Source organism: Pelophylax lessonae (genome assembly GCF_965119305.1).
Source record: "Pelophylax lessonae genome assembly, chromosome: 7".
In the NCBI taxonomy this organism is placed as follows: Eukaryota; Metazoa; Chordata; class Amphibia; order Anura; family Ranidae; genus Pelophylax; species Pelophylax lessonae.
In genome coordinates, this window is record NC_138774.1 from 52,022,015 (window position 1) to 52,041,286 (window position 19,272).

The following is a 19,272-nucleotide window of genomic DNA, read 5'->3' on the forward strand; positions in this document are numbered from 1 at the left end:
GACCCTTAAACAAATCTCCTGGTACTCACGGACACTGTTTTTCCCGAGAGACTCTGCCAGCAACTCCACCGTCAGCTCCACTGGATCTTCTGCAGCTCAGCTCCACGCCTGGTTCCCTAGGCTGACTGCCTAAGACCACCTTCCTCACACTCCTCCTCCTGGGACTCTGCTCCCCGCCAAAAACGCCCTGTCACATGTCCCCTCAGTATTTATGGTCAAGCCCAGGATGCATTGCAGGAATGCCCTCCCACTGGAACTGCCATAAAACATGATGTATCACTGGCCGGGTTTCCTCCACTATCCAACAAGCTCCCTTATTGGATACAGTGAGGACACTCCCTCAGACCCAATGAATCACACCTGGAAACATGTGACAGGCAACCTAACAGATCAGGCTCCCCTGATAAGCAGAAGGAGCAAATAGATGCGTTTTCCTAGCACCTACCTAGGAGGGTGCTACATAAGTGACTAACAAATTGAAACCAAACTTCAGGTAACATTTAGTTCAATCTTAGTTTATTGAGAAAGAAGGGTTTTACAAAGTAAGGGGGGAAGCATGGGGGTGTGAAACATACAGAAAAATACAATTTTCAGGCATGACATATAGTAAACTTTGAGTAAGTGCATACAACAATCAATATCAATAAGTGCAGATAAGGAACATAAACCGCCAGGTCCATTAGATCTCGGCTGCAACACAATTAAAAGAAAAACAGCAACTTGGGGTAACAAGAGTTAACTTAAGCAAAAGAAAAGACAAGCAAAGGACAACACAGGTAGAAACACCATCACAGCTGGCGTCACATGGGAAGATTGTGTGAAGTGTGGAAGGCATTGATAAATATTCAGGCTTCCTATTGACAAGCGCCTAAAAACCACAAATAAGTATAAAAAGGATTGCCTTATGGTGCCAATGGTATAGCCAGAGAGGGGAATAAAGGGAAGAGGGTGGGATAAAGCAGGAGAATGTAGACAGAGGTAAGCCAAGGGGGCAAAGAAGGTGGAGGAAATCAGGAGAGGCCGCCCACGTCCCACTACTGCCCCCCAGCAACCGGCAGCACATGCTTCTCGAGCCAGGACTTGAAGGCATCCGAACACCGAAACATATCCCAGGACCTCCAAGCAGCAGAGAATCGTTCCTCCCTGCCCCCCTCTCTTGCCAACAGGTTTTTCATGTCCCTAAGCCTGTCTAGTTCCAGAGCCCACTCAAGTTTAGAGGGTACGTGTTTGGTCCTCCAGTGTCTGGGTATCACCGTCCGAACAGCCGCCAAGAAAAAACACAGAACGTCTCTCTTGATCGACCGGAAGGAGCCGGGTAACAAAGACAACAGTGCCAATTCCGGTGTCGCAGGAACATTGGTTGCCTGGAGCCTGCAGTACAGAGCTATAATTCCAGTCCACAATTCATGGATCTGGGGACATTCCCACCAGATATGGAGAAGTGTTCCCCTAGAGGACGTGCACCGCCAGCATTGGTCCGGCTGAAGTGGATCAATATAGGCAACCGAGGAAGGGCACCTGTACCATCTGCTCAAGAGTTTGAACCCCGTCTCTTGAACTTGTGTAGCAGGAGACAGCGAGTGGGTCAGCACAAAGCATTTGTGCCAGCCGTTAGATGAGAGGGCTCGTCCCAAGTCCCTGTCCCAGACAGCAGTATATGTCAGCAGGTCAGGGCGGAGGGCACGCAGTAGCAAGGAATATAATCCAGGTAACATTTATGAAGCAGTTAGGGCTCATTTACACTTGCTTTGACTTTAACACTTATTAAAGCACCTACCGCTTCAACGTGCTTTTTTGATGTGTTTTTGATGCTTCTGTAATGTTTTTTTTTTAAGCTTTAATGAAGCTTGGCAAATGCCCTGTGTGTTTTGATCTTCTATTTGTTTTAAAGGGGACCAGCAGAACCCTAGCTCATTAGTACCCCCCACTCAGCAGATCCCTAGTTCATTAGTATCCATTATCAGCAGACCACTAGCTCATTAGTATCCCTGTTCAGCATATCCCCAGCTTATTAATACCCTTGCTCAGCAGATCCCCTGCTCAGTAGTACCCCCTACTCTGCTGAAGCCCCACTCAGTAGTAACTCTCAGCTCTGCTGATACCCCACTCAGCAGTAACCCCTTAGCTCTGCTGATACCCCACTCAGCAGTAACCCCCAGCTCTGCTGATACCCCACTCAGAAGTAACCCCCAGCTCTGCTGATACCCCACTCAGCAGTAACCCCCAGCTCTGCTGATCCCTCACTCAGTAGTAACTCTCAGCTCTGCTGATCCCCCCACTCAGTAGTAACTCCCGGCTCTGCTGATCCCCCACTCAGCAGTAACCCCCAGCTTTGCTGATTCCTCACTCAGTAGTAACTCTCAGCTCTGCTGATCCCCCCACTCAGTAGTAACTCTCAGCTCTGCTGATCCCTCACTCAGTAGTAACTCCCAGCTCTGCTGATCCCCCACTCAGTAGTAATCCCCAGCTCTGCTAAATTCTCTAGTTTTCTGATACTGCTTTCTCACTAGTCCCTGCTCACCTCCTGCTATATTGTTTCACACCACTTGTGACAACTGCTAGTTTCTCCTGCTCCAGTCCCCCAGCTCTGCCGATCCTCCACTGCTCAATCCTCACTCTCCAGTCCCATTCACCTTCTGCTACATTGTTCCAATGTTGCATACTACGTGTGCCGTCTACTAGTTTCTCAGCTCGAGTCCAGATCCCACTCACTTTCCTACTACTCCACACTTGCACACCAGATGAGAGGTCTGCACCAGACACTCACAGAATATTTACACATTAATCGGAAATGACGGCTGATAATGTCTTTTCGGTTCACTTGTTGGTTTCCCATTACATTCTGGGATATCTCATACCTGCATTGCCTCCAAAACAAAGCAAAGTTAAGCTGAATAAAAGCCCCTCAAAAGCTACAGGTGTTGTAAGTGAGCTTTGTCATTGACTTCCAATGCCACATATGAGACCTTACAGAAATATATTATTTCCCTTTGGGATAAAGGATTTACATAAATAAATAAATGCTGATCATTGTAAGCAACACTCCAACCTACTTTTGCTAGACAGCTTGGTCTGTTACCTTACCAGCTAGATCAGCAGATAACATGTTATGGGGGGACTCCAAAAAGCAAAAACTGCTTTGTTAATACTACTTTAGTATTTGTCATTAAGTATTTGTTAATACTTTACTTTAAGACTTTAAGACTTTAGTACCACTTTAAGCTTTCTTTTCAACTTTGTTATTTATTTTGGTCTGCATTTCTCTTTATTTCATACATTTCTCTTGGGCAGTTCTTCCAAATTTTGAGGTGAAGATCGTACCCGAACTTCCGTATTTCCAGATAAATAAAGCAGAACTTAGAATCAAAGTGGAGGCCAGGTAATCTATGTGTCCAGTGTTAGTGTGCTGAATGAAACTGATAATAAGAGTTAGGCCCCTTTCACACTTGCAGATCCGCCTGTCAGTTTTTCAGGCGGATCTGAACGGATGCCCCATGCATCTCTATGGGGCATTGGATGTCAGCGGAGACATGTCCGCTGACATCCGCTCCGATCCGTCAAATCCGGAAGGATGGAAACCCTATTTTCCATCCGACTGGCGGATCTGATCGGATGGGATCGGATGAGAACGGACAGGCGGTCCGTTCTCATCCGATTCCCCCATAGAGAAGAGCGGGGACCAGACAGCTCTGTCTCCGCACACAGCGTGGAGACAGAGCTGCCATCCGCCTGCTCAGCAGGGGATCGGCGGATCGATCCCCCGCTGAGGAAAACGGAGTCCGCCGACGGAGCGGCAAGTGTGAAAGGGGCCTAATGCAACATAATAAAAAAAAATAGTAACATTGTGTTTGTAGAAATTCTCAAAGTTATAGTCGACAGTTCAGGGGTTGTACTTGTATGCATGTTGTACTCCTGTTGGAATAAGCACTCATTCCACAGACACATCTGTATTCTAAAGACATGGCACATGTTTCTTTATGTGAAAAAAAAAACCAAGGCTGTTCCTGGATGGACATGATACTTTCTCCATCGTTAAAGCCGAGTTCCACCCAAAAGTGGAACTTCCGCTCATTTGTTCCCTCCCCCCCTCCGGTGCCACATTTGGCACCTTTCAGGGGGGAAGGGGGAATGGGTACCTGTTTTTGACAGGTACCCTTCCCCACTTCCGGGGGACGGCGCCGCGGCACCATCGCTCTGAAGTTTGGCCCCCTCCTCCTTCCCCCGCCGCCAAGCCAATCCGAATGCGCAGTAGGGACCCGCTCGTGTAGCCGCAAGGCTTCATTGCTGGGTTCCCTTACTGGCAATGGCGGCGGCAGCACCCGACAGCTGATGGAAACATTGGCTGCGGTGCCGACATTGCTGGACTCCAGGACAGGTAAGTGTTCAAATATTAAAAGCCAGCAGCTACAGTATGTGTAGCTGCTGACTTTTAATTTTTGGAGGGGGGTAGGGGTGGAACTCTGCTTTAAGTTTAAAGAATCTGCAAATCGAACATTTCCTATTCCTGATATGTGCCTGTTGTAACATATACTTTTATGAGAAAGTCTCCTGTTCTCTTTGTTTTACTTTGTGTGAAATGCGCAAAAAAAACCCTAACAACTAGATAGAGGATTCTACCGGTACTACTCAAATTATGTAAATATCAAATGTTGATTGTATAAAAATTAAAATTCATGTGAACAATGAAAAGACTCATATACTGACGTGAACATTCACAATTAAAAAAATATGATACTGTTTAGTAGTTTCCTCATCATCCTTGCTGTATTGGGTGATGGGTTGCTTGCTGTGACTTTAACGCATTTTACGGGTCGCTGCCCGCTTCACCAGGAAGAAAACTACAGCCAAGCTCTATAACAATAAGAGATACACATTGGTCAACTTCAATACAGAAGACTATTCAACAGCAGTGGTGGTCGCTCCATTAGAGGCGCAAGGGCGGCCCCTAATCCATGCGCCCGGCCCCTAATCTCCATGCAGGGTGCCAGATGCATGGATTTCAGTGGGGTTTTTCTTTTTTGGAAGCACATGACTAGATCCTGAGGCTCTAATTGGCTCAAAAAAGGGTGGGCTCAGGGGAAAAGGCAACTGCACACAGAGCCCACTCAGTTGCGTGACATTAGCGAAACAATATTCACTAATGTCTTTCTGCTTCTCCTTCTGGCCAATCAGGAAGCAGGTCCTGACATTGGCCGGGAGTCCTCAGACCCGATTGGCCAGGAGTCCTAAGACCCGATTGGCTGGGAGGATAAGTGACCACCGGGACTCCGGAGCAGAGGGGAAGAAGGAGGAAGGCAGGCGAGACATCCTCTCCACTACTCCCAGTGCTAGGATCCCTGCTGTCCTCAGGGCCCATAGCAAGGGCTTCCACCGCTGCTGCCACTTCTCCTGCCTGTCGGTGCGCTGCTGTGTGGCCCCCAGCCCTTCGTGGTTTCTTGCACCTGGGCCCTGAAGGTTCTAGTTACACCTCTGTTTAAAATAACATGTTGGCTTTCCTTGATTCACCCAAGTTAGTTATATGCAGAGCTCAGGCGCCATCTACTGTTCCTTTCTGATATAGCTTCAGCTGTTCTGCAATATTTGTAAACTCAGAATGTATTAAATAAAGTTGTTAGGAACTAGAGCATTCTGGGTAGAATTTCTACTAGTGATCGACCAATATCGTTTTTTTACTGCCGATACCGATATTTTGGTCATCGTATATCGGTATCGGCCGATATCTGCCGATATTTTCGGACATTAAAAAAAATGTTTTTTAATGTCTACAGCTATTGTGGGGGGAGGGATCAGGGGGTCTAAAAGACCTCCAACCCCTCCTCTGCACATAAAGCATTCAAAATGCCAAGTTTGGCTGTTTTGAATGCTGTAGGTTTTTTAATTCGGCGTCGCCAGTACCCGGAAGTGATGTCATGTCATGACATCACTTTACAGGTACTCGGCGGCGCCGAATTCAAGAAATGGAGACTCGGCCAGACGGCGGCGGTGTAGCGGTGAAGGTAGGATGCCTGGGACAGGAGACCCGGGCGAGCAGCAGAAGGCAGCGGGAGGACATCCCCTCCTGCTCTTTGGAATGACAGCTGAGCGGCTTCTCAGCCGCATCGGTTGTCATTACAAGTCAGCCAGCCGTCGGCTATGGACACCGGTACCGGGGTGATGCCTCTAGCTGCAGGCATCACCCCGGTACATGCGCTTTCCCTAAATATTGGCAATATCGGTAAATCAAAAGGCCGATTCTGATATATCGGGCAAAGTGCATATCAGCCCTCGATATATATCGGCTTCACCGGTAATCGGTCGATCCCTAATTTCTACAGGAAGTGAATCAGCCACCATTTTGAGAAGATACAGCAGGGCAGCAAGACATGTTTTCTCAATCTCTCACCATCACCCCTGAGAGAGCTTATAAGTGAGTTTTTGCTACCTCATCCTGTATTAAAGCGCTGCACAAACTGTTGGCGCTAAATAAATCCTGTATAATAATAATAATAATAATTTTAGAGCATGGTTTCTTTATTGTATGCAATTTTGTACTGATTGTTTATTTTTATCAATTTGTAGTAGGGATCAACCGATTATCAGCAAAGCTGATATATCGAGGGCCGATATGCACTTTCCGCGATATATCGGAAACGGCCACCAAAGCTACCGATATTGCCGATATTTCGGAAAGTGCTTGTACCGGAGTGATGCCTGCAGCTACAGACATCACCCCGGAACCGGCGTTCATAGCCGAAGGTCGGCTGTCTTGTAATGACTACCAATGCAGCTGAGAAGCCGCTCGGCTGTCATTACAAGGAGCGGGAGGGGACGTCCTTCCCCTCCCGCCACCTTCCATGGCTCGCCCGGGTACTCCCATCCCACCGGGAGACCCGGGCAACCAGCCTGCACGGCCGCCGAAGACCCGATCAAAGCCGCATTTGGCTCTGATCGGGTCTCCTTGCCGCATAGAGAGAGAGAGAGACACATCCCACTACTAAGAGCAGGCAACAGCCCAAACCGTGCGGACCTAAGGAGCACTCGCCCACCTCCTGCACGCACAACCCTACAACCCCACCTTGTCACTCCTGAAATGCAGAAACCAACACACTGACCAAGATGACACCGAACGAAACACCCAGAAACTGTACGCCCGAAATCATGGAAATAAACCAGCTCGCCAGATCATACAAACTCAAACGAATGCCAACACCAAGGCCCTATGGAATACACCTCCTCCCTTAGAAGATGAACCGACCGGGGAAAATGATCTTATTCAGGGAAATTAACAAACAAATAAAATGGACATAGGCCTTGTCTAGAAGGTCCACAACCGCCGTTGCCCGGTCCCGATTTTGCCCAAAAACAAAAATTCTTTCTTATGTCCCATCGCCCCAACATCGGAAACAAATGAAAGAAATAAAGGAAAATCCGCCAATTTACAAAGAAAGACTGACACTGAAAACTACCATAACCATGATGACCAATAACGAACTACCAACTGTTCAACCCCCATTGCATGAACACGCTGCCCGACCTGCGGACCTGCCCAACCTATGAACCGAACCCAAATCCGCTTCCCTCATTTCCTCATGGAACGAACCTCATAGTATAAGCAGTGCTGCACTGCAAGGCTACCCCGCCAGTACAGCCAAGGAACCCACAGGTACACCATTCACCGAGATTCGTACCCGGTCCAAGAAAGAGCAGCAGTCGGAAGTTAGTACCGCCAGTAGCAAGGACTGCATAAACAAAGAATTCAAATGCCAACGATGCCAAACCCAAAGGTGAAGCTGACCGGACCGCCATATAAAAACAACCAGGCGCGCGGATGTTCGCTATAACTCCACCCAACTCGTCACAGAGAAACAAACCTGTTATAGTAGAATGAAAAAACCCCATAGGTCCCAAGAACCACATTACTGAGAAGCATAGTAAACAAACAAAACACAAATTTCCAGCAAACCCAGCCTCCCCACCATGGCGGAGGCAAATTACCCCCTCACATCGACACCGAATACATACCACAGCCTGTAGGGCCAATGGCGACACAAAGCTTATAACAAAACCACACATTGCATCCGTCAGCCACAACAACCACATTGCATCCATCAGCCACAACAACCTACTATCGCAGAGTTAGAAAAATGATTCCACCCAGGCCCAAATGCAATCCCCACCCTCCCGGGTAAGATAATATCATGACCAGTGCCCAAGCGCCCGCAATAGCCAGTGCAAAACAATGATTGAAAAACCTGTCACTAAGCATGACAGGGCAGGCAAAAGAGAATATCCAAAAATTACTGCAGCTGTCGCCAAAGCAAGCGTCAACGTCACCGCACCAGCACCCCCTCAGAAGTCAAGTCCACCATTGTATCATCCATAAGCCCGCCCTACAGTGTCCAAGCGTCAGACAGAATCCCCAAGAGGTTAAGCACTGAGGAAGGTCCCCTGTCCCTTCAGGAACCAGCGGAACAACGTGCCGAACCGTAGCCAGCAGCACCGTGCAACAAGTAGAACCAGGGCCTGTACACCAGAAATCAGCCAAGTAGTGCAGGACGGAATCAACAACAGACACCCACAAATGCAGGAAACAAAACACTTTGGAACCCCGAACAAGAAAAGGGGGACTGTCAGGATACCCCGGCAGTAACCAAAAGCAGAGACTCTGCCAGTGTTTTCTTCCATGGCTCCCTGATCAAAACGCAGGACCCAACGCACCGCCATATCGAAGGCCGTATATGGCACCTAACACCGTCCATCAAGGTGTCCCCTGACCAACCCACTCCTGGGATCAGACAGGTGTGGGGTGGGGGGTGACCCCCCAAAGGAGAAACCACACAATATCAAACAGCACGGGGTAAAGGAAATGAGTACCAACCCGTGCCCAAAGCCACCTCCCAATCCAAATGCCTGTGTGTGCAATGACGCAGCCCGAAAACCCCCATCATCCCTCAGCTCTACCAACCCAAGAAAAAAGAGAGGAAACTCCTTAGCCAGAGCACGACAGCTTAAATTGGCTCATCGAGCCAAACTGCCCTATGCCCGCGCTACACTGCCATCAAAACCCAGACGGTTCCAAAGTATTGGATCCAGGCCCCTGAAGCCCCCCACAAAACACCAGAAATAGAAAACATGTTGGGAGAAGGAGAAACCACACAATATCCACAGCATGGAGTAAACGACACATGCACCATCCCGTGGCCAAAGCAACCTCCCAATCCAAATTCACCTAACACATGTGTGAGCAAAGACACAGGTTTACAACTCCCATCATCCCTTAGTTCTACGAACCAATGAAAAAAAAAAAAAAGAGAGGAAACTAATAGAAAAACATGCTGGCACAAACGATCAGCAACTGATGCTTACGCGAAAAAAGGTACGTACACCACATCCGTCACCAAATTTCCCAACAGCATCCATTACTCCCAATGATTGTCAAAACCTATGGCCCCCATAAATGGCCCCGCACCTCTACAATGGAAGAACAAAACAGCCAGAGCCGAGAGCGGGGAAGGGATGTACCCAAAGCAATAACTACCATCCCCGAGGGACCTAAACCGCAGGGGGCCGCCAGCCCCCAGAGGAAGACCCCTACTGCAAAAGAATGTTCTAAGATTAGCCAGAACTTGAGCCTGCCAATGCCCCAAGTAGCCACCCCAGCATAAGCACAGACCACGCCACCCCTCACAAAAGCATGCGACCGGTAACCCCCGACCACTTCAGTCCCACAGACCCCACCGCCATGGTAAAGCTACTGCAGGAAACAGCTACTTACCAGGCTGTCCAGGATCCCCAGATTCCCCAGCCTCCACACACCTCCATCGCTTCCCATCACCCGCATGATCACATAACAGCTGCCACCCCCTGAGCTACAGGGAGGAGCGGCGACAAATTGTCCAGGCTCTGCCCCGCCACCGCATGCCAGCTGGGAAACAATGCCCCACCGCCGCTGACGTCATCCACCGTCTGTCAGAGCTCAGACCTGCTGCAGCCAGTCACCAGCCGTGCTCTCACCCCGCCAGGAAGCCGCAGAAGCCGCCACACATGCGTCCCTGGAGCCGCAATCTTCCTCCCACAGCCTGCCGATCTCACCGTCCGCTGCAAGACACCAGACCCCCAGTACTGAGGACACAGAAAGGGAAAACGGCCGCTCCAGGATCCTTGCCGACTCCCGCACTCTGGCGCCAACCTGCCGAAGAGCTGGAGCCCTGCTAAGATGTGCCGATGCAGTACCCCCTGAGATAACACAGGGAAAGGAAAGAAAGAGAATGCCCCAGGCAGAATCACCCAGGGGACAAGCAGAGGATGTCCCCCGGGGTGCACCTGAGCTTGAGCTGAGAAGTGTCTCGGTACTGTACCCGGAGAGGCACCGCTGGAGGGGGCTATCCAAATGGCATTAGCCCAGGGAGACATGTTGGGACCTAAATGCTCTGGAGGCCACAACCTCCAAGCATGTGCAGGCTGAAGTTGCAAAAATCAGAGGGCAGGGAACCAGGTGGAAATGTTCATCAATGCAACTTTCCTCCACCTGAAGAGTTCCTGAAACCCCTAGCTTGACCTCTCCCTGTAGCTCCACCCATTCCTGGCCAAGACACCAATTAGGAAGTCCCACCACTTATATTTTCTATTGTACTGGGCTGAATACCCCTCCTTATCCCCAAACCCCTTTAACCCCTGTCAGGCCGGCCCTCCGTCTATGTCTCTTTTCTCCTTTACTCCGGGGCTCTCTTTAAAGCATGTGGTGGCAGCTACTGTTTGTGTTTGTAACAGGTTACCTGTGAAGTTAACTGACCCAAGCGATGATCACTCTCAGTCTGCTGCCAATTCGATTGTCATCCTGCAAGCTGGAAAACCCCTGTGCAAGGTGAAGCTTAGAGTGCCACCATCACAAGATTCACTTTCAAAGTGAATTTTCACCTATGTTTGGGAAGGTGAAACAATGTGAAAATTAAAAAAATACTCAATCATGTGCAGAGAAAAGTTTAAAAAAGCAAGATTTTTTTCTCACACATGATTACATGATTCTCTGCACGGCTTGACCTCTTTTACTAAACTAAGTCAAATTTCTCTTTGCATCATATTCTTTTTTTTTTGGCTTAGTGAATTAGGTGACATTATGCTGACTCAAATCATTCACTGGTTGTTCTTTTGTGATTGGTTTAGATTTGTGTACGGCGAACCTGTAAATGGCGTAGCTCATGTACGTGTCGGAATAATTGACCAAACTGGGAAGAAGACGATGTTACAAGGCCTGGAACAGCAAGTGAAGGTAAAGAAGACTCTCTTCCCTTGTCATCAATACCAATGTTTTTTCTAGAATACAACTTTTTAGGAAGTGAATTTTTCCAAGTACAACTTAAGATGTAAATTTTTTGCCAAAAAGCTCCAAATATTGAATAGTCAGGGCCAGGGTCAGGGTCAGGTACAGAGGCAGAACACAACCATATTCATAATACTTTTATTACATTAGAAATTTTAATGGAAACTTAATAATACCATTAATAATAAATTAGGATTTATACAGATGATTATACACAGCGGGAGCTGATCGGAGGAAACTGCGGGCTAGATGTCCTTCGGTACAGAGGGAGAACGGTGGTCTGCCTATGTAAACAAGGCAGATCGCTGTTCTGTCAGTACAGAAGGCATGGATCCTGTGTTCCTGCAAAGCAGGGACACGGATCTATGCCTTCCCCCAGTACAAGCACCTCCCTCACAGTAAGAAAACACTGGCTAGGTGCACAGTTAACCCTTTGATTGCCCCTGATGTTAACCCCTTCCCAGCCAGTGTCATTAGTACAGTGACAGTACATATGTTTTTTTAGCACTGATTACTGTATTAGTGTCACTTGTCCCCAAAAAGTGTCAGTTAGTGTCCGATTTGTCTGCCGCAATATTGTAGTCCCACTTTAAGTCACTTATCGCTGCCATTACTAGTAGTGAAAAAAAAATAGAAAAAAAATATCCCATGGTTTGTAGACGCTATAACTTTTTCGCAAACCAATCAATATACCCCTATTGGGATTTAGTTTACCAAAAATATGTAGCATAATACGTATTGGTCTAAATTTATGAAGAAATTTGATTTTTTACAATTTTTTTTGTGATATGCTTTATAGCAGAAAGTAAAACTTTTTTTTTTTTCAAAATTGTTGATCTTTATTTATAGTGCAAAAAACAAAAATTCAGAGGTAATCGAATATCACCAAAAGAAAGCTCTATTTGTGGGGAAAAAAAAGACATACATTTTTTTGGGTACAAAGTCGCACGACCGTGCAATTGTCAGTGAAAATACGGCCTGGTCATGAAGAGGGGTAAATCTTCCAGAGGTCAAGTGGCTAAACCAGTGGATCAGCATTAAAGCTAGGAAACAGGAATTGCTAGAAAGTCATCAAGGGCAACCTTCTTAAGCCCCGTACACACGATAAGAAATTCGGCCGGGAAATTTCGTCCGACGACCGATCTGCCGATTTTCGGATTGTTAGTATGGTGCTTTGGACAGCCGAATCCGACTTTTCGGCTGACAAAATCCTGATGTGCAGGCATTAAAATTTTTATCCTCCGTCAGCACACGTCCGATTTTCATCTCATTAGTACAGATTTCGACAGGGAAAAATCTTATGAGCAAGACTAGGCATGCTCAGAGATGAAAGAACACAAAGAAAGCAATCCAACACATGACATCACTTAAAATAGAATTCTGTCGTACGGGAAAATTTGTGTGCACTCTAGAGCACATTCCAACCAACAGATACGCACTCTGGACAAAAGACGGACGACCGGTCGGCGGAAATTCGTTGCGTGTGTACGAGGCTTTACTTCTCTTAGTACAGGATTCCTTAAAAGACACTGTCAAGTCCACCAATTAGGGCAATGTGACTGTGCCTGCACATAACCCCCCCTCTTTGGCATGTATTTTTACCCAGCCACGCCCCCTCACTGCCACCCCAATAACCCCATGCCTGTCTAAGCTCCGGTGTTGACGCTAAATGGGGCGATGATGTCACATAACAGTGTTCAAGCCTAGTGATTGGCTGCTTAGGCCCCAGCACTGCCACATATGGAAAATCATGTGCTTCCCTGTACCCCTGGGCTCCAGCAAAGGTACTTGGTTGCTTGGTAGGTATACATGTCTAGGGGAGGAGGGGCTATCTGTAGCCCTGACTTTTCAAAATGACAGTGTCTCTTTAGGGCACCCATAAGCATGAGATCATCCCTTAAGGCCATTTGCAGTGCCAGGAAGTGGAGAGGATGATAATATGATGTGTAGGTTCAGATTGCTGTTTGCCACCCCTTGAAACCACGCCATGACCTCAATTATCTATTAAAAAATCAAGCCCTGTTTGGAGGTCAGCTGTTGCAGCTGCTTTAAATTCTCAAACTTTTCTCAACTTTTCCAGAATGGTATTTATTAATATTTATTTAGCATTTTTCACCCCAGGAACCTAAAGGGGTTGATTTACTTTAGGCAGATAGACTGTTCACTTTGCAAGGGAAGCTGCACTTTGCAAGGAATTTTCCTGCAAAGTGAACAGCCTGTTTGCCTTTAGTAAATGGACCCCAAGGTGCTTATCAAATTAGTGGTGGGGCAGATAGGAGATGAGGCATGATCAGAAGAATATCATGCTTTGCTGATTTCTAGACAGGAGCCAATTTAACCAATCAGCATATCTGGTGTGTGGGAGGAAACCCATGCAAGCATAAGTGATACATACAAACTCCATGCAGATAGTGGCTAAGGTTTAAACTGAGGACCCCATTGCTGCAATGCAGATGTGCGAACCAGATGTGTGACTCCAGGCAAAGCACCCCCTTCCACGCATTTGTGTTTATTGCTTCAAATTCACATTAAAAACACTCCAGGTATCTCCTATCACGTGGACATAAGTCTAGACATCCTACACCTTTGGAGCCACTGTTGACAAGATTTCATGAGATTACGTGTGTCAGTTGTTTTGTTTGATGTCCTCAGCAATGTTTGTTTTTTCCAGATGGAGGACGGAGAAGGTACGATCCAAATAAGCAAAGATGACATCATGAAGAAGATTGCTCAGCCAGTGGAGAACTTGGTGGGGTCCATACTCTACATTGCAGCTACTGTATTGGAGAAGGCTTGTAAGTCCCCTTTGATGTTATTATTATTATTATACAGGATTTATATAGCACCAACAGTTTGCACAGCACTTTACAATATAAATGGAGACAGTATAGTTACAATACAATAAACTACAAGAGGGTTAAGAAGGCCCTGCTCATAAGAGCTTACAATCTAATAGGGTGGGGCTAGTGGTACAAAAGGTTATATCTGGAGGGATGAAGCCTCGTACACACGCAACGAATTTCCGCCAACCAGTTGTCCGTCTTTTGTCCAGAGTGGTGTTTTGTTGGTTGGAATGTGCTCTAGACTGCACACGAATTTTCCCGTACGACAGAATTCTACTTCAGAAGTGATGTCATGTGTTGGATTGCTTTCTTTGTGTTCTTTCATCTCTGAGCCCTGCCTAGTCTTGCTCATAAGATTTTTCCCCATCAAAATCTGTACTAATAAGACGAAAATCGGACATGTTTTGACGGCCCACAAAAATGATATAGCCTGCACACCAGGATTTTTTCGGCCGAAAAGTCGGAGTCGGTTGTCGGAAGCACCATACTAACAAGCCGAAAATCGGCAGATCGGTCGTCGGACGAAATTTCCCGGCAGAATTTCTACTCGTGTGTACGGGGCTTTACTCTAGTGTTCCTCAACTCCAGTCCTTGAATAACCTTTAGAGATTAACACAAATGGGAAAAGCCTAAAAACATGAGCTGATGGGGACCTATTAACCCCAGTCTGAAAACCTCTTCCATTTTTTTGGAGCTCTATAAATGTGTGGGTTTGGCATGGCAAAACCTGGCCATAGACCAGGCCATTGGATGTTATAAAACAATCAGACCACCAAATGCAATGTCCCGGCAGTATAAGGGCTTGCTGCCCCTCTAAAAAGCAATTCCAGGTGGAGGGTGCTTGACAGGTGGTGAAGAAGCAATATGTCGCCCATGTTGACCCACCGCACCACAACCGCATGCATTGCACACGGTTGCAGGTAGGTTGTGGCATGGCCCCATTCACTTGATTAGGTCGCGTTCGGTGACAATATTGCCTGCTTACATGACTGGGGGTTTTGCTGTGGCCATGGAATGTGTACTGCCTGAGTGGCTACATACCATTGTTTGAGTATCTCAACCACCTGCTTTTACTGTCCCCTGGTCGCAGGTCTAAGCAAACCCTAACTGCTCTAAGAACATGCATTCATCGCCTTACAGAAAGCAAAATTTCAGGTTCACTATAAAAAAAAACAATTCTCCTGGTAAACTTCACACATGTAGCAATTTTAGCAAACTGTTTCACACACATTCCTTCTGCTGTTCTGTAGATGCTGATGTAGGATTTTCTTAGTTCTTCTGTTCAGAAGAGAAGAACAGAATTTACTAAGGCCCCTTTAACACAGGCGGACCGTTCAGATCCGCCTGTCCGTTTTTTTGGCGGATCTGAACGGTCCCCCCATGCATCTCTATGGGGGATCGGATGTCAGCGGAGACATGTCCGCTGACACCCGATCCGATCCGTCAAATCTGGACGGATGGAAACCCTATTTTCCATCCGTCCAGCGGATCGGATCGGATGGGATCGGGTGAGAACGGACTGACGGTCCGTTCTCACCCGATTTCCCCCATAGAGATGCATGGGGAACTGACAGCTGTGTCTCCGCACACAGCGCGGAGACACAGCTGTCCTCCTGCTGCTCAGCGGGGGATCGGCGGCTCGATCCCCCGCTGAGAAAAACGGACTCCGTCCAACGGACGGAGTGTGTGAAAGGGACCTAACTCTAGCTGATATTTACATGCACAGGTGAATGAGTCAGAACATCTTCCTTTTTCCTCCTGCTGGGTTCAGACTAGGGATAGGCCGATATATCAGGGGCCGATATGCACTTTCTCCGATATATCGGTATCGGCCCCGGAACTTGCCGATATTGCCGATATTTTTGTGCTGTCATTCTGCCTTCTTAGGCCGCCTCCCTTGACTTGGACAGCCTCGTCTGGAGTCTGGACTAGTCTTGCGGGAGTGTATCGCAGCCATACACCCACCCACAGCAGCCCAGTGCCAGCTAGCCACCCACATCCACAGGCCCTGTACCAGCCAGCCAGCCACAGGCACTGTACCAGCGAGCCAGCCAACCACCCACAGGCCCTGTACCAGCCAGCCAGCCACCCACAGGCCCTGTACCAGCCAGCCACAGGCACTGTACCAGCCAGCCACCCACAGCCTCTGTGCCAGCCAGCCACACACCACAGGGTGCCAGACAGCCAGCCACCCACAAATGGTGCCAGCCAGCCAGCTAGCCACAGGCCCTGTACCAGCCATCCGCCCACAGGCTCTGTACCAGCCAGCCACCTACCACAGGGTTCCAGCCAGTTAGCCACCCACCACAGGGTGCCAGCAAGCCAGCCATTAAGCATTAAACAAAAATTAACATGTTCAGTACCAGATTTGTGTCAAAAATTGTCTTTATTTTTCAAAACTTTAAATGTCCAAAATATCGGCCGACACTGATACATTGTGACCAAAATATCGGTATCGGCCCTGAAAAAAACATATCGGTCTATCTCAAGTTCAGACAGCTTCTTTGGAAGTTTCAATCAGCAACCAACAGTATAGAGGCAGAGAAATAAAAACTCAAATGCCTGTAAAAGCAGCTTTTTTTTTTTGAGATGCAGTTTGCACGAACCCTTAAGCCCCGTACACACGATCAGATTATCGAACGATCTGTCGTCCGTTTTTTGTTGCATGCTAGTGATGTGGAAAGTGAAGAGGTTATTTTCATACGAAATTTCCCGTACGACAGAATTCTACTTCAGAAGTGATGTCATGTGTTGGATTTCTTTGTATGTGTTCTTTCGTCTCTGAGCATGCCTAGTCTTGCTCTCAAGATTTTTTCCGTCGAAAACTGTACTAATGAGACGAAAATCGGATGTTGTGTTGACGGACGATAAAAATTATATAACCTGCACATCAGGATTTTTTCGGGCGAAAAGTCGGAGTCGGCTGTCAAAAGCACCACACTAACAATCCGAAAATCGGCAGATCGTTCGTCGGACTAAATTTCCCTTCAGATTTCCTTTATCGTGTGTACGGGCCTTTAGGCCCCTTTCACACGGCGCCGTTCCGTCGACGGAGCTGTTCTCAGCGGGGGATACATCTGCCAATCCCCGCTGAGCAGGTGGAGCACGTTCTGTGTGCAGAGACGGAGGTGTCAAATCCCCGCTGTCCCCTGTCCATTCTCATCCTATCCGATCCGCCAGATGGATGGAAAATAGGGTTTCCATCTGTCCGGATTTGACGGACAGGATTGGATCAGATGTCAGCGGACTCTGTGCTCATTCAGACACAGAGCCGCGGCTCCGCCACGCCCCCTCTCTCTCTTCATTGGCTCACTGACTTAGATTGACAGCTGCAGGAGCCAATGGCACCCACTGCTCAGTCAAGGAGAAGGGAAAGTCCCAGGCAGCTGAGGCTCTCATGCAACATCGCAGGATAGAGGTGGGGCTCAGGTAAGTATGAGGGGGGCTGAGGGGCGCTGCTGCACACAGAAATATTTTTATTTTTTTTTATGCATTGAATGCATTAATATAAAAAAGAAATTCTGCCTTTAGAACCACTTTAAAGCAGTTGTAAAGTCAGGAAGTTTTTTTTAATCCTAATGCATTCTATGCATTAGGATAAAAAGCCTTTTGTGTGTAGCAGCCCCCCCCCCCCCCCACCCAGTACCCAGCACCCCCTAATACTTACTTGTGCCCCCTCTCTGTCCCGCGATGTACATGAGTCCCTCAGCCATCCTGGGACTCTCCCTCCTGATTGGCTGAGATACAGCCGCAGCGCCATTGGCTCCTGTGGCTGTCAGTCAAAGTCAGTGAGCCAATCAGGAAAGAGAGAGGGGGCAGGGCCAAACTGCAGCTTCTTGCCTGAATGGACACACAGAGTTGCAGCTTGGCTCGGGTGCTCCCATAGTAAGCTGCTTGCTGTGGGGGCACTCGATAGGAAGGAGGGGCCAGGAGCAGGAACGAGGGACCCGAGAAGAGGAGGATCTGCTCTGCCCTGCTCTGCCTTCTGCTCTGTGCAAAACCAACTGCACAGAGGAGGGAAGTATAACATGTTTGTTATTTTTTTTAAAAAACTAGACTTTACAATCACTTTAAAGCAAACAGTATGTGGCATTCTGTCTCCTTTTTTTTTTTTTTTTTTTTTAGTAGAAAAAGCAGATACAAAAACATCAGTTTAACTAGCTGTGGACTTTGGACATTTTACATACACTCCAAAGAATGTCATCATTGTACACAGGACATGCAGCAAGTCCAGTCTCTCTGCCGTGCCCAACCCCCCCCCCCCCCCCCCCAGTATACAAAAACTGTTGGCTGTAATTAATCATAGCAGGCATTACAGTATACAGTAAAACCTTGGATTGAGAGTAGTGATCGACCGATATCGGTTTTTCGTTGCTGATACCGATATTTTGGTCAATGCATATCGGTATCGGCCGATATGTGCCGATATTTTTGTACATTTAAAATTTTATTTTATTTTGTTTTTCTTCACATGCACTCTGGTGGAGGGATCTGGGGGTCTAAAAGACCCCAAACCCCTCCTCTGCATTTAAAAACATTCAAAACGCCAATTTTGGCTGTTTTGAATGCTGTCATTTTTGTGTTATGACATCACTTCCGGGTTTTTGCATGGAGACCCCATCAGAGCTGAATGCGGCTTTGATCGGGTCTTCGGTAGCCATGCAGGCTGGTTGCCCGGGTCTCTCAGAGTGACGGGAGAGCTGGGTGAGCCGCGGAAGGCGGCAGGAGGGGGGCGTCCCCTCCCTCTCCTTGTAATAACAGCCCAGTGGCTTCTCAGCCGCATCGGTTGTCATTACAAGACCGCCGACCCTCGGCTATGGACACCGGTATCAGGGTGATGCCTCTAGCTGCAGGCATCACTCCGGTACAGCACTTTCCCGAAATATCAAAACAGCAGTCTGAATCCATGTTTATAAACAAAACTTCTACATAAAGATACAATGTAACATATTGGTACTTTTGTATCTTTCTGTTCATTTATTTGCAGATCAAAGGGATGAACATTATATCGGTAGATGATGTCGGTTGAAGCAACCTGACAAGTTAAAAAAAAAGTTTTTTGTTTTTTTTTTAAATAAAATCCTCGACTGTTCAACCCAGCCTTTCTCAACCTTTTCAACCCAAAAGAAC

The 19,272-nt window shown here is 47.5% G+C and overlaps 1 protein-coding gene across 1 annotated transcript in view; it reads left to right on the plus strand.

The window, feature by feature from the left end:
- LOC309560274 (complement C4-B-like) overlaps nucleotides 1-19,272 on the plus strand; it is a 249,941-nt gene that overhangs the window by 43,061 nt on the left and 187,608 nt on the right. The window contains exons 7-9 of the mRNA XM_082263867.1: nucleotides 3,292-3,379; nucleotides 11,143-11,248; nucleotides 13,971-14,094. Of these exons, the coding sequence (XP_082119993.1) occupies nucleotides 3,292-3,379; nucleotides 11,143-11,248; nucleotides 13,971-14,094 (318 nt within the window). The remainder of the gene's footprint in view (nucleotides 1-3,291; nucleotides 3,380-11,142; nucleotides 11,249-13,970; nucleotides 14,095-19,272) is intronic.